The sequence below is a fragment of the Periplaneta americana genome, chromosome 6 (assembly GCF_040183065.1).
Source record: "Periplaneta americana isolate PAMFEO1 chromosome 6, P.americana_PAMFEO1_priV1, whole genome shotgun sequence".
Classification (NCBI taxonomy): domain Eukaryota; kingdom Metazoa; phylum Arthropoda; class Insecta; order Blattodea; family Blattidae; genus Periplaneta; species Periplaneta americana.
In genome coordinates, this window is record NC_091122.1 from 183091083 (window position 1) to 183115335 (window position 24253).

The window sequence follows — 24253 nt, forward strand, 5'->3', positions numbered from 1 at the left end:
AATTATAAGTGGCCTAAATAATTTATAATTTATAATTAGAATTATTCTAATTGTTTTAAAGGACCGCAAGGTTACGTGGCCGCCAGGTAGTTAGACTGCCTTACAATGCAGTTTTCCGGGTATGAAATTATTACATTTTTAAATCTAGAAAGTAAAATATTTGGAAAACTAAATGCGCTAATGTACTGAAATTTTTACCATATATTTTAAACGCTGTATTCTATTGATATGTGCATTATTTTATATCGCTTGAAAAATGGAGCCAGTATAATTCTTTATACACGACTTTAAGAAAAGAGATTAAAAATTCTTCAACAATAATATTTTAATTCCAAACCACAAATGATAACAAAAACAAGTACACAATTCTTTGGTCGGCGGGAAAAGGCACATAAGTAAAAAAAGTCGATTTTTCTGTTGTACCTAATCACATAAGTCTAATATTTTTTCTAATTTTTAAAATAATATATTTTCTTGTATTTTAAATTGAAAAGGGTCTTACTTTAATATAGGTCTACATGAATTTCATTATTATACTTATATTCAGTTAAAAGTAAATTAAGAAGAAAGTCTCTCCTGAACAATTATTATTTTTTGACTTATGTGGCTTTTCCCGCCGACCAAGGAATTATTTCCTTACTCAGATCATTCTCTTACATGTTAAGCCTTGAAACTACAGAAACATCTTTATTCATTGATGTGTAATCTGGTGTAATAGTAAGATATGCATTTATATCTTTAATTTCTTTTGTAGAACAAATTTACAAACCAAAAAATCTAAAAATTTCAACGATATCCAATTTTAATGAAAGAAATTAGTGATTAAAAATTTAATTGAAATTAGCTAAAAATTGTAAAGTTTTAAAACGCAGTATCGCACCCCTTGATCTGCATTTTCACGCAATTGGACAGAGTTTAAGTGTCTTCGCCGCAGCATGAGGGCAACTAACATGCGACTGAATAACCTAATTACGGAGACAAGCTGAAAAAACGTTCTGCGCCCAGAAGTTTAGTGTCTGGTGGTTAGAAGTATTTTCGTGCATGCGGTAGGAATAAATTGAAAGTCGGGCTAACACAGCGCCAGCAGCAGGGTAAGAAATTCCTGGAATTTGTTCTGGAGTTTCACCCTGACTTGATAGAGATGCAAATCTTTACTGACAGCCATTTTCAACCTACGTAGAGAGATTATCTGACGTAAAGATGTGGTAGTGGAGCAAATGATAATGATAATGATAATGGTAGGCCCTAATAATAATACTAATAATGATGATGGGAATAATAATAATAATAATAATTGGAAATTTATTTTTTGAAGAGTTGGAGAAATTCAAATATCTTGAAGCAACAGTAACAAATATAAATGATACTCGGGAGGAAATTAAACACAGAATAAATATGGGAAATGCTTGTTATTATTCGGTTGAGAAGCTTTTATCATCCAGTCTTCTGTCAAAAAATCTGAAAGTTAGAATTTATAAAACAGTTATATTACCGGTTGTTCTGTATGGTTGTGAAACTTGGACTCTCACTTTGAGAGAGGAACATAGGTTAAGGGTGTTTAAGAATAAGGTGCTTAGAAAAATATTTGGGGCTAAGAGGGATGAAGTTACAGGAGAATGGAGAAAGTTACACAACACAGAACTGCACGCATTGTGTAGCACGTATGGGCGAATCCAGAAATGCATATAGAGTGTTAGTTGGGTGGCCGGAGGGAAAAAGACCTTTGGGGAGGCCGAGACGTAGATGGGAAGATAGATGGGATTTGAGGGAGGTGGGATATGATGATAGAGACTGGATCAATCTTGCTCAGGATAGGGACCAATGGCGGGCTTATGTGAGGGCGGCAATGAACCTCCAGGTTCCTTAAAAGCCAGTAAGTAATAATAATAATAATAATAATAATAATAATAATAATAATAATAATAATAAGAAGAAGAAGAAGAAGAAGAAGAAGAAGAAGAAAAGTGAAGTAAATTTACTCAGAGCAAATCTGGCCGACAGTCACTTATTTCGCCACTTCTCTCAAGTATAGAGGCAGTAGTTGTACATATTTTTGTACAGAAAATTTAATTCCTCTAATTAAAAGTGCTAAAGAAATCAAAATACTCAAAGAAAACTTGTTCTAGAAACATTTGTCTAAAAAGAAGCGCCTTTTTATGGTTATTGGCGATCGATCTGTGATATCTTGTTACTGCTGTTTTTTGCGTCTATTTATAATGGGCAACACAATATTTTTTTTTTTTTTTTTTTTTTTTTTTTTTTTTTTTTTTTTTTTTTTTTTTTTTCCCCCAGAATTTGTAACTATGAGGGGAAGGTGCATGCTGTTGTATCTTTATTGCAGAAAATAAGATATTTTATTTGTTTCTTTTGTGATACATCTGAAACCGGATGTGACGTAAGGGCACAAAGTCATCAAGTTGGCCGTGATTCATAAATACGCTCGCTTTCTGATTACATTGTTAGCTGCATGGTGATGGTCAATTTTTCGCATATCCGACATTAATGAGATGGCTTCATGAACGATTCAGAAAGGCGAAATATGATTACTTATCTGTCACGTGTTAATAATATATTGTAACTATCTTCTTAAAAAAATAATTGCTGCATTATGTCTGTCAAAACTCGAGTGGACATGGTCACAAGGTAAGCAGCACTATTTTGCGAATTTCTTGAACCATTAATTTTAGTTATTGATGAGGTTTGAGATATATGTAAATATTTATTTTCCTCTAGTAAAGAGTTAGTTGAGAAATTTATGGGGTTAAAGTTTTATGTCCAAGTCAAGCATGTGCCACAGTACATTACACACAGGACTTCTACGCGTACAAATCTTCAGCAAAAATATGTCATTCTATAACAAAATGACGAAAAGCAATTGATAGTAATAAAAACAGCTAATCTCAGGAAAGACTGATTCATCGCATATTCTTCTGTTTGAGTTTAATAGAGGAGCAAAGGCCACGGAGATAGTTCGAAGCATTTGTGTCGTATACGGGGAGAATGTCATCGGAGAAAGCACTGCAAAAATGGTTCTATCGTCTCAATACTTCCATATTCTCTTGATCTTGCGCCCTCAGATTTCCATCTTTTTCGTTCTCTATCCAACAATCTTCAAGGGAACTCCTTTGATAACGAAGATGCTTGACGACTTCTTTAACTCCAAACCAGCAGATTTCTTCAGACGCGGAATCGAAAAACTACCCCAGGGTTGGTAGAGAGTCATAGATAATATAGGAGAATATATTACTGATTAATTTCTGTCTTCTATTCATCTCAAATGAAAACTTTTGTCACAGTGATAAAACGTAAATTACCAACTTTTGCATCAATCCATTAAATGAAATTAATATAGTCAGGTATAACTGAAGGCCCAAGGGAAGGGTTGAACTCGTGGTAAAATTATAAAATAGCCTAACTAATATTCTATTTTTTTAAGCATTTAATAGTACATTATGCAACGAGCCTATAATGGTAGTAATTAAGACGCGAGTATGTTCATGAAACGAGCGCAAGCGAGTTTCATAATTTTCATACGAGCGTCTTAATTACCATTATAGGCAAGTTTCATACGACTTTTTATGCTCGACCATATTTCTAACTTGAAATTATTCATAAGTATTTATGTTATTCTTATCTGACTGGGGAGCGGAACTGACCTTGTGCAATATCTCGTAAATTGTGAGATGTGCGCAGACGCGAAACAAATGCCATTGACCTTGATATAATCTAGAGAGTAAAATAAACATTAATCTTGATATAAACTTGAAATTGACTTAGACATTGAAAAACGAGATGACAAATTGAATTTATTTGAATATTATTTACAATTAATGCTAATTATTATAGTAACAGAACATAACCTTCTGCGACAGTATTGGATTTCCAGCCTCCGTGACGTTGCGCTAGTTGTCTTTCGATTGCATATCCGAGAATAATCGATACTTGCGCTTTCATATTGCTACAATGGTGTTTTCTGATTGGTGGAACACCTGAACTTTGATGAATAGATGTACTTTAATGAGGTCCATTAAAGGGCTGCTACCAGGTGTATAATTACTACATTTCGGCATGGTCGAGCATAAAAATAATTTTAAATTAGTTCTAAAGTAATATTTTTAAGGAATTTTAACGTAAGTACTAACACAGTTTTATGACTATTTTGAGATAATTTGAACTAGAGCAGTGTAATTGGTTTTAAATCTTTCAGAAGGACGAAATTCTGCAACCAACCCTATATAATAACTGCTGGAATCTTCATACTGAACTTTTATCCCTTGTTACAAATTGTCATAAGGAGCGTTGTGAATATAAGCCACCCTGCCCAATTATCTCCTGGCCCAGTTGCCTCATAAGTGGTGCCTTGTTGTATCACTTGTAAATTAATATGAATTGTAAATCACTTAGTCTACTTGTGCCTTCGGACAGTTCACTAAACAACAACAAAGTAATAAAAACTTGAATGAAGAACTGTGTAATCAGTGTAGGAAGGGCTTTTTAAAACCAGTTGTGTTCTGCGGAAGTGCTTTGCGCAGAGGTATGAAGGACACTCTCGGAGCGGCAATATTCTTCATTTAATGCTTCGTGACGTTATCGGAGGTCAGCCGGTCATAACTCGTGGACGTCAATGGAGGAACTTATTTCTCTGAGCGTTATCAAACGTGTGCCCAGGTAGCCAGAAACATTCCTCTCTGCAGCAGCTGAGGAGATGTTTATACTTTGATGTAGGCTTATACAGAGTGATTCACATGGAGTTACTGTCACTTGCTGAGCTTATTTCTGGAGACATTCTGAGCAAAAACTGCCATATAAACATTTGTCCTATTCTCAATATTTTCAGAGTTACACTAATTTGAAGTTGTTAAAAAAATACATTTTTTCTTTAGTTTTAAGGGTAAAATAATGTTACAAATAGAGAATGAACTATTCAGAAGTATACTTTCTTTAATTGGCTAGTATTCTGAAGCTAAAACTGTGTTCTTAATTCCTTAGTTGCTTTTTACAGAAATTTTTTCCCCTGCAATTTGTAACAAACGTGTGCATATTTTACCTTTTTATTTCTGTCGACTGTATTCATGAATGTCGTTGGTTTCTGTCTGATTGTCAATTTATATTAAACTAGTGGCTTGTGCAGCAAATGCTGCAGACTAAGTTCATTAGAAGTTTAAATAAAGATTGTTCAGATTTATTTACCAGACAGAATATCAGATATTTTGAAAGTTATTTGCTTCCATAATAATGAAACATACTAGCGAGAGATGTAATATTGAAAGCAACGTAATGATTCAATGAAGTTTAACCTTGTCAAAAATATCTCTTTTTAAAAAACTTCCCTCAGAAAGGATTTTATGCCAAATGCTTTTCTTGGACATATCCATCTTCATTTCTTTGAGTTTCAATGAGGAAACGCTATTTTTCATACAGCAAAATGATGTACTTGGTAGCATTCACAAATCTGATCGATTAAACTAAAGGAATATAAATTTGATATAGTTTAAAGATGCAGAATAGGAAGCATGACTCAATTAATTAATAATGCCTCTATCTAGGATAATTAGTGAATCACACATTAGTACATTATGCAACGAGCCTACAATGATAGTAATTAAGACGCGAGGATGTTTATGAAACTCGCTTGCGCTCGTTTCATAATTTTCATACGAGCGTCTTAATTACCATTATAGGCAAGTTTCATACGACTTTTTATGCTCGACCATATTTCTAACTTGAAATTATTCATAAGTATTCATTTTATTCTTATGTGAGTGGGGAGCGAACTTACCTTGTGCAATCTCGTAAATTGTGAGATGTGCGCAGACGCGAAAGTATTGATTTTTTTCCGGGCAACGAATATCGACGACCTTGGTATAACCTAGAGAGTAAACTTGATATAACCTTGAAATTGAATTCGACATTGAAAAACGAGATGACAAATTGAATTTATTTGAATATTATTTACAATTAACGAACAGAACATAACCTTCTGCGAAAGTATTGGATTTCCAGCCTGCATGACGTTTTGCTAGTTGTCTTTCGATTGCATATCCGAGAATAATCGAAAACCTGAACTTTAATGAGTAGGTGTACTTTAATGACATGCATCAAAGGACTGCTACCAGGTGTATAATTACTACATTTCGGCATGGTCGAGCATAAAATATATATCTACATCGCATCGTCATTAATACTGTATCTGAAAAAGACTTACATCACTTGATTTATAACTATTAAAGTATTTCATTTTTAATAACAATATTTATGTCTTACATAAGATTTGTAGCTTTTAGTAGCATACAGTAGGTATAGCGTTACTCGGAAAATTATGGAAATGAAGATCTAATGTAAGTTATTCTCTATGTTTATTTACATAACCCCGAAAGGTTTCATTTTCATAATTATTATCATTAATAATAGTATCAGTGTGTATCATCAGTGACAAATACACACAGTTATCTGTAATATTTCATTTTGAATGAAAATAATGTCAACAAACCTTCTTGAGTTTTGTAGTTTTTAATAATCTATACACATTACACAACATAGAATCAGATCTGTAAATTTTATTCATGATAATATAATTAACCTTCGTAATAAGTTTTGAAGTTTTTAGTAACCAATATAGAGACAAATGAAGATCGATCTATTGGCATTATGTCAGAGAATCTGTTGGCAATTCTGGAGTCATGGCCTCCATGATATTGTTTATTTTATTGTTTCTCTTTTATTTTTTTGCTGTTATTTATACTCGCTTTAACATCTCTGGTCACATTCCGAGTGTGTTTGTCTTATTCTGAAACTACCATTTTTTCGCTTCAAAATGAGGAGTCATTCATTAAAATCTGTTCAGCCGTTTTTCCTTAATTTCCATTACCAGTTCAAATTATAAATAGATGTGCTTTTTTCTCTCTTTTTTTTCCTTGTCTGATAGTTGTCGGCTGAATTAAGATAGAGTTCTCAGTAAACTGTCATTGTAAATTTTATGTTATATTATTGGCTAAGACCACACCGTACACGAGCCTGGCTCTTACGGTAGTGACTAGAAACATTTTTGTTTTATACGGTACTTTGAATTTGTATCCACTTTGCTTACTAGCTACATAATAAAAAATTATCCACACCAGGCTTAAGTACAGTAGACTTGGAGCACTCAGCTGTAGATAATTTATGTTCGTGCCGGACATATGGGCTGGAAAGTTGTTAAAATGACGTAATTTGTTGCACTTGAAACGATAAAAAAAACCTAACGATGAAGTATAGCACAGGCAACTACAAGACTGAACCATGGAATTGTGAGTCTGAAGATTCTAGTTCAAATCCCATGCAGTCCTTACTGTGAATTCTGGTTGAACGAAGTTGTGTTGGAATAGCTTGGTTGGCCTTACGTTTGTACTGAAATCTTCCTACAATTCACGATCAACATTTATCACCAACAAAGAAGTGACGAAGTATTGTACTTTGCCCTCTTATCTAGGATCTCACCTGCAGTTGCGCGTAAAAATAACTTTCTATACTGTGCGTAAAATAGGCTTAAAGATGGGTAATTTATATCATACTTACTTACTGGCTTTTAAGGAACCCGGAGGTTCATTGCCGCCCTCACATAAGCCCGCCATTGGTCCCTATCCTGAGCAAGGTTAATCCAGTCTCTATCATCATATCCCACCTCCCTCAAATCCATTTTAATATTATCTTCCCATCTACGTCTCGGCCTCCCTAAAGGTCTTTTTCCCTCCGGCCTCCCAACTAACAATCTATATACATTTCTGGATTCGCCCATACGTGCTACATGCCCTGCCCATCTCAAACGTCTGGATTTAATATTCCTAATTATGACAGATGAAGAATACAATGCGTGCAGTTCTGTGTTGTGTAACTTTCTCCATTCTCCTGTAACTTCATCCCTCTTAGCCCCAAATATTTTCCTAAGCATCTTATTCTCAAACACCCTTAATCTCTGTTCCTCTCTCAAAGTGGGAGTCCAAGTTTCACAACCATGCAGAACAACCGGTAATGTAACTGTTTTATAAATCCTAACTTCCAGATTTTTCGACAGCAGACTGGATGATAAAAGTTAATTTATATCATAATGTAATAAATTGAAAACTTAAATAAACAAAGCGTTAAATTGTTACTGGAGTTGCCAGGCTATCAGCTTGCATTACTTGCTGTAATTCATTCCAGTTCTTCATATTTGTTTCTGTCCCTTGAAACGATACGCGCTCGGGTGTGGGCTCGATTCCCGCTTGGATTAATTACCTGGTTGGGGTTTTCCGAGGTTTTCCCCAAGCGTAAAGCGAATGTCAGGTAATCTATGGCGAATCCCCTGCCACATCTCACTAAATACCATCTCGCTGTCACTAATCCTATCTACACTAAATAACCTAGTAATTGATACAGCGTCGTTAAATAACCGAATTTAATAAAAAAAAACTATACATCAACACCACACAGTGTTTCCGCGCCGATACAGATCCCAGAGTTTACTAGTCATGTAGCTAAAGCTGCCTCCGGTATCCATCATGTGCATTTTGTCATTGTGTTTCTCACGGTTCTCACCGGTGTATTTTTCTACCAAACTCCTTGCATATCACTGTGGTAAAGGATAATGTGTTCGTGCGGAATACCGACTTCGTTTATTTTCCTTTATCCACTGACCGAAGAATTCACCCTGTTCACAGAGGCCAATATTGAAAGAGAAAACGCAATATTTGTTTTTCTTTTGAGAATTCTCTGTGGACACTTTCCCAGAGGCGGCACCTTTGATCTCTGCTACACACTTCTATGTTGTTCGTGATCAGTAATTATTTAAGAAAAGTGCTAAGATACAACGATGAAACTGTTGTAGACAATAATGTGATATTCTCACGCAAATGTTGCGACCTATTTTAGCTCCAATATAATTATTGATAAGATTATCAACATTGAGACATTATTGAAGCAAAAATAAAACTTCTAAAAATGTATTATGTCTTTCTCGTGTTAAATTTTTTACATTACCTCGTTAACATGTTTCTGCCTGTTATCGGCCGTCTTCAGAACTGGTTAACGAGAAACATGTTAACGAGGTAATGTAAAAATTTAACACGAGAAAGACATAACACTTTTCTAAAGTGATATAGTGTTAAAAGTTGTGTAATCAAGATATATACAAAAATAAAAATTATAGCAGCACTGACATCTCATTAATATATAGTAGTGAATAGTTCATTAATAAAGTCTACGAATAGTCAAAAAATGTCATGAACAATTCGAAGGTTACAGTCTTTCAATTTAAAAAAATCAGAATGAAAAGTGTGAAACTTTTTGTCGTAATGTTGTCGGTATATCTTTTGTTTGTTCTTCTTGGAATAAAATTAATATCAATGTTATAATGTGGAATCAAAAAAGTAAATTCTAGTTTAAGTGTAAGAGACTTTTAATTGTTCTGGTTATTTCAGACAAAAATAATGGCTCTGAAGTTGATACGGACTGATTTTAATGTTGGTGGGTGATCATGACAATAATTAACAACTATTAAATTAAAATACGCGTTAATCCTCTTTTTTAAAGTTGTAATTCATAGGGCTACAAAAGAAATGCCGATACGAAATTATGTCGTTTTCCGAGGACTTCAGCAAACATGGCGAGGTGGAAAGCTATTTTACTGAGATTAGTTTTTAAAAACATGTAAATACGATTTTTATAACATGTTCACGTTATTATTATTATTGTTTAATGTGAATTCATTTTAAATTGTTCATATAAGTTACTTTTATTTTACAACTTTAGTAAGAATATTACACGAAAATAGTGAAACTGCAGTTTATATGGTATTCCAAAGCCTTCCTTATTATCCATGGATGCTGTCATTGTTACAATCGATATATATGGCCAGTTACGTTTCATATTGTATTAACAAAAATAAATCTATCAGTTTCATTATAAATATAAAATTTTATTATAGCTAGATACAGAACTGAAAGCTGGATCTAATTTAAACATTTAGCTACACATTTCTGCTTTGGATGGAATAAAAACTCTTTAGAAAATTAAAGCCATTTCAGATGTGTATATATATAATTATTTCACACATACAGAGAAGTCTTCGTAATACGATAACATTCGAAATCGATAGCGACTTGGACTCGGCATTTCTTTTGCAGTCCAGTGTACGTTACATTTCACTACTCTAATAATTATTTTCATGTATTGTGATTTATAAACGAAATTATTTCAAGAAAAAACTTGTCCATTTTTTTTATTAATTTACTTCCATAAAATAATTTATTACGTCGCGTAGAAAATAGTGTAGAAATTAGTTATTCTGAGCCAAATAAATTATGTACAAATGTAAAATATATAATGTAAATTACACGCGAACTCTTCTTTTGACACGTTTGACGGGTCAAGTAACCATAGAAATCCCTGGAGTTGAGTCTGACGCATGCGCATTGGAGTGTGACACCACAAAAGCTAGCAAGATGAGAATTTATGTAAAACTTCACTGGTACTGTTATTTTAAAACCTTGGCAGTCTGCAGTTGATATAAGAACTCACAAAAGAAAGAAAAAAAGATGATTGTACAATGACATTATAGCGTTGTATTGTGTGAAGTACACAATATGCAGTGCAAATAAGGCAAGATGCGGAGGAATCCACGCACGAATAACCTCTGACATGAAAAAGCAGAGCTGTAGTACAATACGGTTCATTCATGTGGTAGTGTTAAGACGTGGCAATGTGCGGCGCCACCCGGCAAAAAGAAAAAGAAGCTGCTGGCCGCATGTAGAGAAGAAATAATGGATGTAGCAAACAGTTGCGGCTCGCGGGCACAAAAACAAATGATAGTGACACTTGTCTCATCCACGTGGTCACAGACTGGCAGACAAAGGAGCCCCACGCCAATACATCGAGTTGCGTGGTTCGTGATAAGAGATTGAGAGCTCAGAATAACAAATGATAAACTGCAAAATTTTCCTCATTCATAAGGAAAACGTGAACATTAAATAGAATGCAAACGCTAGCTTCAAATTAGAAAATCGTAATAGTATTCGCGATGAGAAAAGAAACATAACCGCAAAGATACTTGGTAACCATAGCAACATAACAACAACGTCATTTCATCACATTCTCTTCAGCGCTATGCGATTGTGTGTTTGTTTTTTTAAATCACATAGGCATAAACATGAAAGTTTGGAGTTCACGAACTTTCATGTTAACGTCTAACGGTAATGTTAATGTTAGTATTTATGAAAATCATTGTGAATGATCCCATTAAATAATCAGACCGCAAACTTCTTTGTTTATGTTACGTTTATGTTTAAAGTCCAATATCAATTAAATTAGCCTTTCCTCTGTGTGCCACAATTGCAGCGACTGATTGTAGTAGCATTTCCAGGAAACTATGTTCTATCCCCGGCAGGAAAATATTATCTTAATTATTGTACCTATCGAGATTGCCAGGCAACGATATAAAACAAAATCTGTGAAATGAATGAGGTGTATAAACAATTGAATGCTCTTTCATAGGGGTGCCATTTGAAATTTTTAAAGGGGGCAGCTGGGGGTGGGGGTGAAATCTAAAATATAATTAAGCCTGGTTTCAGACTTCCCCATCAATATGTAAATTGAAGTGTTTTTTTTAATTGAATTCAATTTAAATAATTAGTTCTTTAGACTGGGAAGTTATGAAATAAGCCTTATATGTGAAGAAGGTGCTTTGATGGACATTATCTACCCCATGCACTTTCCTTTAAGTCATAATTAAATAAATTATGTGAATAAATAAAAAATGGGTAAATAATAAAAATAAATGGATAAATTAATAAATGAATGGATAACTTAATAAATGAGTGAGTAAATAAATATATACGTTAATATATAAATACATGATTAATTAAATAAATAAATAAATAAATAAATAAATGGACATATTAATGAGTAAATGAGTAAGTAAATAAATAAATGAATAAATAAACAAATGGATAAATGAATGGTAAATAATAAATAAATGAGTAAATTAGTAAGTGAGTGAGTAAATAAATAAAGATATTTAAGATAATTAAGAGAGAGAGAGAGCAGCTATTAAATAAAATATTGTAATAGGCTTAGTCAAACTAATAGGCTTAGTCAAGCATAAAATAAGTAAATAAATAAGCACACGAATAAATAAATAAATAAACAAATGGATAAATGAATGGTAAATGAGTAGATAAATAAATAATAAATAAATAAGAAAGTAAATAAATACATAAATAAATAAACAAATAAATAAGTGGGCAAATAATTAAATAAATGGGTAAATTAATACATGAGTAAGTAAATAAATAAGTAAATAAATACATAAGTAAATAAATAAACAAATGGATAAATGAATAATGAATGAGTGAGTAAACAAATAAATATGTGAATAAATAAGTACATAAATAAATAAACAGATGAGTAAATGGATAAATGAGTGAATAAGTAATTGGTTGAATACATGAGTAAATAAAAAGTAAATAAATAAATGATTAAATGTAGGAGTAAATAAATAAATAAATAAATAAGTAAAAGAAACAAACCATTTCCCCGGTCACCAAATCAATCGATTCTAGAGAACATCACAGTTATAATAGCCTCCTGTCCATATTTTAAAGCCTTTCTGAATATTACTAAAAACGAAAAATCTACTGCGTGTGCCGATTACAGTCTGCGAAAACGAAAAATCGAAGGAGAATTGGGAGGAAAATTTAAAAGGTACGCATAACGCGTCCTTGCAAGGGGTTGGGGGCTGTACAAAACTAAATATGTGAGCTCCAAGCCTGTTGGCCACTAGTCTCACTCCGGGTTACGCTGCTCCCCTGAAGGAGCTCTAGAAAATTTTGAAGGGGAAGCTGAAATTGGATGTAACCTCTTAGGTACCACATACGCGAGGGGGGCTGAGATTGATCAATTGATCACGGAACGGGGCGAGGAGGAGTTGGCTGGTGTTTGCCGTTAGGATGGCAAGACGCCGTCATCTGTTGTTTGATGACAAAGCAGGTGAAGGCCGTCGGAAGAAGCGCCGTGAAATCTAAGCTGCAATTTGAGAGGTCCCTGTCCTTTCAATTTGCGACTTATTGAGTAACCTCGTATGTTTAATAGACTATTAATATTATCTGAACTAGGGCATACATAATTTATAATAAAGGTGGAATATATATGGGGAAGGGCATATAGGTCCGTGGCCCATTTCTTATAGGGCTCATCCCGACATTTGTCTTACGCCTGAGGAAAACCACGGAATACCTTAGGCAGGATGAGTTGTCTCATATAAGAGACTAGCCAATTTGGCTATTATGTAGGAGGTCATGAGCCTTGTTGATTTGTCTCAATTTCGAGACCAGCCATTTGGCTATATGATGGCTCAATTGCGAAGAGGGGGGAGAGATGTAATTGTTAATTAGGGAGATTCATGGGGATATGAGTGCAGGTCCGTGGCCCATTTCTTTTAGGGCTCATCCCGACATTTGTCTTAGCGCCTTAGGAAAACCATGGAAAAACCTTAGGCAGGATGGAATATTACTACCACTGTGGGCCGTTTATATAGCAATCAAGGATGTTTCCCGTCATGTGGCTCGCAGTGGGATCTTGTGGTGTGGTTAATTACACTAATTACGTAGAAGTAAAGCATAAATATGACAGCAAGCGATGCAGTTTGGAGGAATGAGAGCCAGTTGTCAGCAATTCATCAGTCTGGGTAGGCGACCTCGTTCCGGTTGCGTCGTGCAGGATATGAACTGAGATGATGTTCGTCTTTGGTTAGTATCGAAAATGAGCACTTTGGAAAACCTTCATTCACGTCACTTGATATCGAGTCTTTTTTTGCACAGAACTATTCATGCTTACTTTCCGACTGTCGAAATCAGTACAACATACGCATCGATTGGACAATTGAATAAGACTTGAGTAAAACTTACAGTTTACAATTCATTGAATTTATTACTTTATATTCAATGAACACTTGAAATATTTTGAAATTGTCTGATTCAGTTATTTACTTAAACAGTTTTAAGTTTGTCAAAGAGTTGATTTGAATATTTGTTGTTAGTTAGGTTGTAAAAGATATGACAGCTTTTCCACATATACGAAAGAAAAAGAAGTCTAAAAACAGAAAGGATATCAGTCCCAGTAATTCAAAGAACCTTCTGAGATTTGAAAAAACTGTCACCTTCTTAAGAGATTATTTTCTATGACACCAATGAAACAAGGGATGGACCATTAAGTTCACAGCAGAAAATGAGTCTCTCTTTTTTACATTATTTAGCAAGGCCATCTGCGATATATGAGCTCTAAAGCTACGGTTTGTTTACGGCGATCATCGTTGGGCGCACATCGCTGCCGATTGTTGCCTGGAGATTCTAGCAGTTGAAATGGCGATCGCCAACTAGATCATTGGACGCGATACAGATCGCTAGACGTTGCTTCTGAAGCAAATTCAGGACATGGATAATCGATATTTAGAGAAGGCCATGTAGAAATGGTAAATCACTAATCTGAACGAGTTATGGCAGTAAAACAAATGAAGACTTGGTTTAGTCTGTAACAGTTAAGCCTGCCATAAATGTCTCTCGAAAATACGAGACACTTTTATTATCGACGTTTTTGTAAGGAAATTTACTATCGCCTTTAAACAGTTTGTCCATGTCAATTTATTTACGTCTCTTGACAGTACACTACACTTTCTAAACATTTATATAAATAAAATCAATAATTTCAACACTAATTCATGAAGTAAACATCAGCTAGAGAAATTATTGATTTTTACATTATGAAATAAAGTTTGATTAAAATGTGGGATTTTTGTGCGTCCCGACAAAATTACGAGGACGCCGGACATCTAGGCTAAAAAAGAGGACTGTCAAGTTTTTTTACGGGAGGTATTGTAAGGTTACGTAGCTTCTTCCCTTTATAATAGGAATGCTTAATACAGATATCGCCGTCTTCCTTCTCTTCTAGAAGAAATAGCATCTTCAGTATCTTGGATTTAGTCCATTCATTTTTTTGTGAAGTCCTTCACCTATGTTAACTATTTTCGCCGTAAAGAAATCGTAGCTTAAATGTAGGTATTTTGTTCATTTTTTTAATTCATGTAATTGCTTTTACTGATCAATCAGTGATAACAAAAAAATTCCTGATTCTCATCCAACTGGCCCTTTGACTTGAAACATCATATCGTTAAGAATTAATTGAATTCTGACTTAACCTACTAATTTTCAGTAAATGAATTAATCAGTATTTTGCAGAATAATATTATTATGTGAACATAAAGTCTTGAAATTATTACACCATTATTTAAATCTACATTGTTAAATTCTATCGATTAGCATTATTTTTTATATTTTCTGTTTAATATGAGTTCAGTATCATTTGAGGTTCAAGGACACGCCTTATCTTAGCTAATACCATGAAGCCGTATTGAGATAGTTGTAGTACATGGCTTGTATTTTATCATACAGTTTTTATGTACTGCAGTATTTCGGGTTACAGGAAGACATGCTTGTTGCCATGACGCCTGGGCCATTTTACTACAATGTCTTAATGATGTTGGGGGGAAAAATAGTGATCACGAATGAAGCTTTTGTGCGAGATCGTGCGTATTTGCTTGTTTTCCGCACAGAACCAATACGCGGTAAGTGTGAAATACCACATTCAGTATTCCCAACTTAACATACATAACAATTTCCCTCTTCTTACCGCTTAAGCGCGACATTCATTTTACTGCTTTAGGCTTTTAACATATTATTTTTAGAGACGTTTAACATAGTAATAATTATAAATTGGAAACTTACCACTGCAATTTCACCTAAATTACAATGTTAATTATTGCTTTTAAACATTTGCAAAAATTAAGTAAAGTCTAGTACTCCACGAAAGCTATTGTATTCCTGATACAAGTAACATTAAGGAAGCCGTGAAAAAATCAACAAGACTCCAAATGCCGATGTTATTACTGCAATATGTTATATAAATAATATTGTTAAAATATTAAAATGAAAAAATAAATCATTACATAACCTTACCGTTTGTTTTAAGTTCGCATTTATAGACTGGGGGAAAAAAAAGACAGACGTATATCACGGCCTGCTGGAGTATACGTAGATATTTTTGTTTTCTAAAGTTTCCGTCATTAAACAGAAACCAAGATGGAGATTTCATTGCAACTAATTAGAAATTCGTCTTTCAGGTATGTAATAAACGATGTTCGCACAAAATAATGTACGATACACGAGCGGTATGTTTGTTTTCATGTTCTCGGAAATTAAAAAAGCTCAACTACGTTTCGCTTTTTCAGTCTTTTCCTCGAACATGAAAACGTCAACATACCGCTCTTGTAACGCATATTACTATTCCTTCCTTGAGTTCCTTAAGGGTATATGTACGTGAACGACCACAGTTATTATTATCAGAAAATGCAGGCTCTAAATTTCTAAAATTTTATAAGGAAATGAACTCACAATTGAACAAAAATTACAAGGTACCACAGCAAGACTTATTAGAACTTAAATATCTGATAAAAGTATAAAAAAGGTTACTAATAATATTTTTAAGAAATTAACTTTATACTTTAAATTAAATTTCCCAAAATTTGAAAATTTTCACACATATTACTTTATAACTCTACAACCATTAAAGATAGAATTGTGAAATTTTGTACACTGATTTAGCATGAATTTATGCAAAAGGTAGACTACAATAATGCCCATTTCTTTGAAAATATAAAAATTAGGTTACAAAACATTATGTAAATTTTAATGTATTTTATATAGGACAAATAAAAAATTAATTGTATTAAAATAAACAACTCTACATGTCTGAGAGTAGTCTACTTTTCAGAAATAAGTGTTTATTACATGCAGGAAAAATATTAAAAATGTCAGAGAGACCATAACAATGTTATGGTTACCAAATGATGATGCAGAATTTTTTTTTTTCATACTCTGGTAAAACTGGTTTGAAAAATATTATTAGTTCCTGTAACCTTTTTTATACTTTTGTCACATATTTAAGTTCTAATAAGTGTTGTTGTAGTACCTTGTAATTTTTGTCCAATTGTGAGTTCACTTGTTAATAAAATTTTAGAAATTTAGAGCCTGCATTTTCCTATAATATTGGTCCTTAACGTTCATATACCCTTAAACACGTCTTATTCGTCCCATACTTTATAAAGAGTTGAAGTAATATAATTACTGTATACAGATTGAAGGGTACAATGAAATACATAAAAACAAATTTTAAAAACATATTATGGATTTTGTAATTAAGTACATGGTTGAATAAAAAAAATAGACTGAAAATTTGCGTAGTTTGGCAACAGTGCATCCTCGGCTCACATGTACGAAAACGCACACGGACTCAGGTCTGAATACCAGCATTCCGCTCTTAGTCACTGCTGCAGTGTTGCCAGACTTCCTATTGCAGGAAATAACAATGCATGTTAATCTTTTATTTAATTTTCAAGAAAACTCATTTTATTTAAAGACTGCAAAGGATAAGTCATTCCTTACCAGTTTCTCTAATGATAAGAGTAAAAATCATAACAGTGTTAACATTTAGGGAAAAATTATTCTCTCTGAGAAAAGTATTCATTTACGAGTAACATGATATTACAATGTTTTGTTGCATTCGATCCAAGGAATAATCTACATTACTTCCGCCCTGTACTGTACATATCATGTGTATTTTAAACTATGGTACATAGGAAATTAACATTGCCATAAGAAATCCATGTATAGAAAATTTAAAGTGGAATTTCATATAGCTGGCCATGTGTAATAAATTAGAAGGCCTTCTTGAAAAGAAGACTATCTACTGATTATTGCCAACTTATCATACTTAATCCTTTGAGAACATATTATCAGTTTTAGGTTAGGTGATTCAAAATAATTATATCATGGTGTTACTATTATAATTTTAGTTGTGTATTTAATTTTAAAGATTTTTTTGTCATTAGGTTACTTTTTTTCACAAAGACACAAATAAGCAACAATTTTAGTCATATTATTAAGTTTACACAGGTTTGATCGTATTGCGGGATGAAACTCTTTTCCCAGGAAAGAGTCCAGCAAACAGGTCTCTTACCTTTCTCAAAGAATTGTTTCCATACAATTCAGTAAATAAAATATTTTCTTCTGTAGTATAATAATCCATTATTTCAAGATTCATGCCATCAAACAGAATTTTAGTTGACAATAATCAGTAGATAGTCTTATTTTCTATAAGGCCTACTAATTTATTACACATGGCCAGCTACACGAAATTTCACTTTACATTTTTTATATATGGATTTCTTATGACAATGTTAATTCTCTACGTACTGTAGTTAGAAATGTACACGGTATATTGTTTGTTATGGGGTTTTTGGCTGCGGTAGGGACTGGATTAATCTTTCTCAGGATAGGGACCGATGGCGGGCTTATGAGAGGGCGGCAATGAACCTACGGGTTCCTTAAAGGCCATAAGTAAGTAAGTATACCCTTGAGCTTTCATGTTGTTTAAATTATCTAGAGGTTTTTGGGTTTCATATTTATTATTAATTTTTGTTGAAGTAATTTTTCTCTCTATCGAATTAAATCCAAACGAATACAAAACTTCAATACAGAGTTGCGAAGAAAACTTACATCACAATCTTATTGGCTGCAGTTGTTAATTCCATGCTAAAATATATTTTTCCAGATATTCGTAATTTCATATTCATTAATTCATAGTTTTCTGCTTAAGAGCAGATCTTTCACTGCAAACCCAGCATTCTCCAGTCTTTCCTATTTTCTGTCTTCCTCTTAGTCCCCTCGTATGATCCATATATCTTAATGTCGTCTAACATCTGATATCTTCTTCTGCCCCGAATTTTTCTCCCGTTCACCATTCCTTCCAGTGCATCCTTGACATTATTATAACTATTATTTGGAATGAAATTATATACAATATATATTCTAATTAAGAAGAATTTGTAATCACAAAGTGGAATTATAAACGGAAAAAGGAATGCAACATCCCAGAGGAACTCGGTTACAATGTCGACCAGTCTTTAAAGAAGACTTGTGTAGTATTATGGTATGTGGAGTAAAAACATGCAAGTCATTGTGACATCCCTTATTAACTGCAAGCATTTCAGATATCGAAGTTAGAGACTTCTATTCCCATGACGTCATCTGCTGTTATTTTAATCTTAAAAGAACGGTGACTCCACTCAACGCAAAAAAATATAATTAAGTTGTAAATTGTAAACAAAGAAGCGTTCACTCCAATTCCAGACGCTGCGAAGCAGAGACGTTGCCTGAGCTTTTTGTACAGCTTACAGTGCGTGGCAAAAGTCATCCGGTGGAGGGGTGTAGAGTTCTCATCCTAGAAGTATTCAAACTAATAATATTATGTACAGGCTTCATTTTGTAGAAGTTGTTATTCAGGCCGTGTCTCAAAGCTCAAATCCATACTACACACTAGTGACTAGCAACTAGCTGACTTGTAAACTGCACACTAGGGGGCTTTGGACATGTATGCTGGAAACACGGCCTTCTTCATAGACTATTTTTCTAAAAACCATGACATCACGGTGCAGGACTGAATTAAGAAGGCAGTGTCCTAATACAGTTTCATTACGAGTTAAGTGGAAAAGATAATATTTAAAACATTGTACAGAAGATACTAACAATGTCAGTGTTCAAAGTTAACGTGTTATTCTACATTATATTTACATTATTTTACTTCCAAAGCATTTTCAGATTTCATAACCCCAACTGCTGATGAGGTATCCATGTTTGTTTAGTGAACAAGTCAACAATCGAGCAAGCATTTTCGTTTACTAGCTACTACGGACTTGATTGCTATGCACTATGTAGCTTTGGATCATAACTTCTGACGTCACATCCGGGTATTTAGTCAAACAATCTAGTTCACTTCAGCTGAAAATGTAGCTTTGAGACACGGCCTCAGCTGTCCGAAAATAGGTCTGAACCTCGTAAGTGGTATCAATAAGGCATCACTTATAAGGCAACTAAGTCAGAAGATAATGGGTAGGGTGGCCAGTTCCTTTCCCCCTCCATTGCGTACATCGCCGACTAGCTACATATTACACTAGTCAGACTTCAGATGCATACAAACAATTGTTGTTCCTCTGAGTCATAGATAGATAAATTTATTCGTTCCATAATATTCTTACATTTGCTTTATAGCATAGAATAAAGAACATGTTCAATTATTACGTTTAAATATAAATGCAATACATATAAAATGCAAATATGAAATATGTACAGAATTAATACCTTAATAACAATAATATTTTATGCAATGGAATATGTTTACCATTTAATAATATTAAAATGTTTACACAATACTGTGAAATGTCAAGAATTCATCTACAGAATAGAAAGTGTGAGATATTAAGTAATTTTTTTAGTTTTATCTTAAATAATGCAGGGTTTTGGCTATGATTCTTAATGTCTTCAGGAAGACTATTGAACATTTTTATCGCCATGTAACGTACTCCCCTTTGAAAGCATGATAAATTTGATGATGGCGTATGAAAATCATTCCTTCTGCGGGTATTTATACTATGTATGGCTGAATTAGTTGGAAATTTTTCTTTATTATATAAGAGGAAATTTATTGTAGAGTATATGTATTGATTTGTTAAGGTCAGAATCTCTGATTTTTTAAAAATAATCTACATGATTCTCTAGCCTTTGCTCCAACTATTATTCTAATGCTCTTTTTTGTAATAAGAATATATTTTTACTATCTGCAGAATTTCCCCAAAATATTATTCCGAAGGACATAATGGAATGAAAATATGCAAAATATATTGTCTTTAAGATACTGCTGTTTAGAAATTGTTGTAACGACCTAATTGCAAAGCATGCTGAGCTAAGTTTGGGAGTTATTTCTCTGATATGATTTTTCCAATTTATTTTATTATTAATATGTAAACCAAGACATTTGGTTGTTGATGTTTCTAGTAGAGGCATTTTGTTGATAGTTCTGTCCAATGTTTCAGAGATTAAATTTGAAGTGAGATGTATTATACTGCCTGATAATCAGCCAGAACCTCAATCAGAGGTAATTGAGGTACAAGTATATTGAAAAATAATGCAAATATAGAAACATATTATCTATGCCAGAAACAGAATACGTTGTTCTCCAATCGGAAGGCAGTTATTGTACACGTCTAGACAAAAAACGTAATGTCACAGTGTTGGGAATACGACTTCCAAACTTTTCCCTCAAAATCTGCTCCGTTCTGTTGCCTCCCCCACTAGTACAGTCGAAGTTAGTAAATTGAAAGTTGAAGAAACCGTTAAAAAATGGAATTACTCGAGATTTCGAATTATAAACATTTCAATTGTTCTCTTACTTTCTACGCCAAAGGCATTTCGATTTAAATATGCCTATTTTTCAAGAGAAACGGTTCAAAAAAGCAACTAAATTTATGGAGCCAGCATAGGAATCGCACCTGGAGCCTCTTGCATAAAAACCAATGTAATACAATATGAACAGATTGGTTAAATTGAGATACGAGTAAACAAAAGCACCCTCTAGTCACGAATCATATATATTATTATTATTATTTTTTATTTTTTATTTTTTATTTTTTATTACCATTCCAATATTTGCAGAATAAGATAATATTTTTAAAATGTACAAATTTTAGGTAGTTATGAAAAATTAAACTGAAGCAATCTAGTTGTAAGCATCGTGTTTAGATACGTTTCTAGAAGGCGGTGGTTGTAAGTTTTTAGTGGTTTCCATAGTAACCATTTATCAACAAGCTAAAATAAGAACAGACATTTGTAATTTTGTCGTTAATTTTGTTTATATTTTTAATGTAATTAGTAGTGACGATATTATTGCTATACTCCTCTGAGGTTACTAAGGAGTATGTAGAAGGCAGTACGGAGAACAAAACGGAAATTCAAGAAAGATCTTAGCAATCAAAAATAACATGAAACATTGTCCGGCGATGGAGTCTCGTGAAAATGACAGAAAAAAGAAATGTACCAGCATGTTTACATAAATACTTGTAGGGCAAATCAAATTATTATTGCAGAAATTAGTAATAATATGATTAGTATCAGTAGAATTAATATTAATTTTCGTTCGAAGTTCATAAGCATTCGTTGAAACGATTTTGTTAGAAATTTTACTGGTTTCAAAGGTAACAACTTACTGTCCAAGTTTTTTTCATACTGTGTCTTTTTTTTTTTTTTTTTTGAATGATATTCTTTTGATGCTTGAAGACTGTGAGAAAAACAATATTTATGTAATGGTGTGAAAAAATATTATTCATTTCTCCTTTGCATTACCGCAACCTTTTCCATAAGGTGCTAGCTGACAAATATAGGCTGTGATTTTCTGTAAATTCAATATTAAACACCATTATATTATCTTCTATGAACTTCCTAGTCATATGTCTAAGATCCAAATATGCCTGGACAATTACCACTTTTTCTTCTACAAATCCCTCTGATTGAGGTTCTGGCTGATACGTACATCTATTACCAGGCAGTACATCTCACTTGACGATATGTGTCAGAGGAAGAACAATTGTTTGTATACTGATTAGTGAAATAGGTTACTACTCAGCCATGTATGCAATGGGGGAGGAAAGGAACTGGCCAACCTGTACCATTATCTCCTGGCTTAGTTGTCTTATGAGTGATGCCTTATTGGTGTCATTTATGAGGGTCAAACCTATCTTCGGCCAGTTGAGTAACCAACAAACTGTACTTCAGTGATCTTTGATTCCCATCTTACAGTGCAAAGATGGCCGAAACGGTGATGCTAATGATATTTCTTCTTTTAATGTCGAGGTCAACTTACGAATAATGTATTACGGTTTTCTGAACTGACATCAGTTCAGTCCGGAAGGCAGTGACGATGAAGGATATCTCAGAAATCTCTGTATGTTGGGAAGCCGAGAGAAATCGTCGAAATGGCCCATTCACAATGAAAATTAAACATAACCGTAACATAAACACAGAAGTTTGTGCCCAGGCTACCAAATGGGATCATTCACAATGATTCACATAAGCATTGACATAAACATTACCGTAAGACGTTAACATGAACGTTTGCGAACTCCAAACTTTCATGCTTATGCTTACGTGATTTGCAAACAGAACACAATCGTGGAGCGCTGAAGTATACGACAGAATATGAGGAAATGGCGTCGTTGTTATGTTTCCATGGTTACCAAGTATGTTTGCTGTTATGTTTATGTTCCCATCGTGAATGATGGTATGACTTCTTGATTTCACTGTAACGTTAAGTTAACGCTTACGTTATGTTTAATTTTCATTGTGAATGAAACATTTTAGGGACTGAAACCGTAGCTCGCAGATGTTTTAAGTTTTCAAGATAGTACAGTACTGTAGAACCAAAAGAGGTTAGCAATCTACAGTCTTGTACAGGATAGCTTATCTGAAATAAATCTGGATAAGCACAATCCAACTCTTCCTAGGCCTACAGACAGGTCGCGCACTGATACCTGACAGATCCAGTTCCGACGACGACAGTCCGACGACAGACCAGAGGAAGAGGACGAGCCATCCCGTCGTCTCGCAAGTCCTGAGTCGCATGGTTCGCGCAGCTTCATGCGTTTCTATGGCAACACAGATCACTCAACATCACACACTACTACACATAGGAACTGAAGAAAGTGCGGGAGTCGTGCTCCCATCTCGCCCGGTTCCTTTCACAGCATCACTCCGTGCCTTGCTGGATCGGAAGACTGTGGACTCATCTTCGGCAGGAGCTGCGGCCACATGGCCAGCTTGACGGCGCATGCGCGGTGCGGACAAAAAGTATGGTCGCAACACTCTTGTGCTCTGTATTGTCGATCACCGACTTCAATGCCGGGTTTTGCATGGAAGATGGATGCAATATCGCGTAGAAGTGTCCCAGTGTACAATCATCATAAAGGTGGAAGAGGTCATCTACAAGCAATGAAATCCCAGAAGAAATACTCTATTATAAACTAGCCGTACCCGTGCGCTCCGCTGCACTTGTTAGAAATAAATATAAAGTAATTACATAATTAAAATAGGACGTTTGATCCAGGGAACAACTTTTACAACAGCGCAAGATAATCTGCCTCGCTCATTACCCAATTTTTTTTTTTGCATTGCATTTATTGCATATATATTTGATGTATTTCAACACGATTCAATTGAGCATAGTTAACATTTGAATGATAAAATAATGGATTGCTAAGCTAACGTACTATTACTGCATACTAAATCAATACACTCTCGTTGTTCGA

General features: G+C 33.9%; 1 protein-coding gene across 2 annotated transcripts in view; it reads right to left on the reverse strand.

The window, feature by feature from the left end:
* LOC138702111 (collagen alpha-1(XI) chain-like) overlaps positions 1-23712 on the reverse strand; it is a 210498-nt gene extending 186786 nt beyond the window's left edge. For both annotated transcript variants that reach the window (XM_069829693.1, XM_069829692.1), the window contains exon 1: positions 23480-23712. In XM_069829693.1, coding sequence (XP_069685794.1) covers positions 23480-23570 — 91 coding nt within the window. In that variant the 5' untranslated portion in view covers positions 23571-23712. The remainder of the gene's footprint in view (positions 1-23479) is intronic.
* Between the last annotated feature and the right edge of the window lie 541 nt (positions 23713-24253).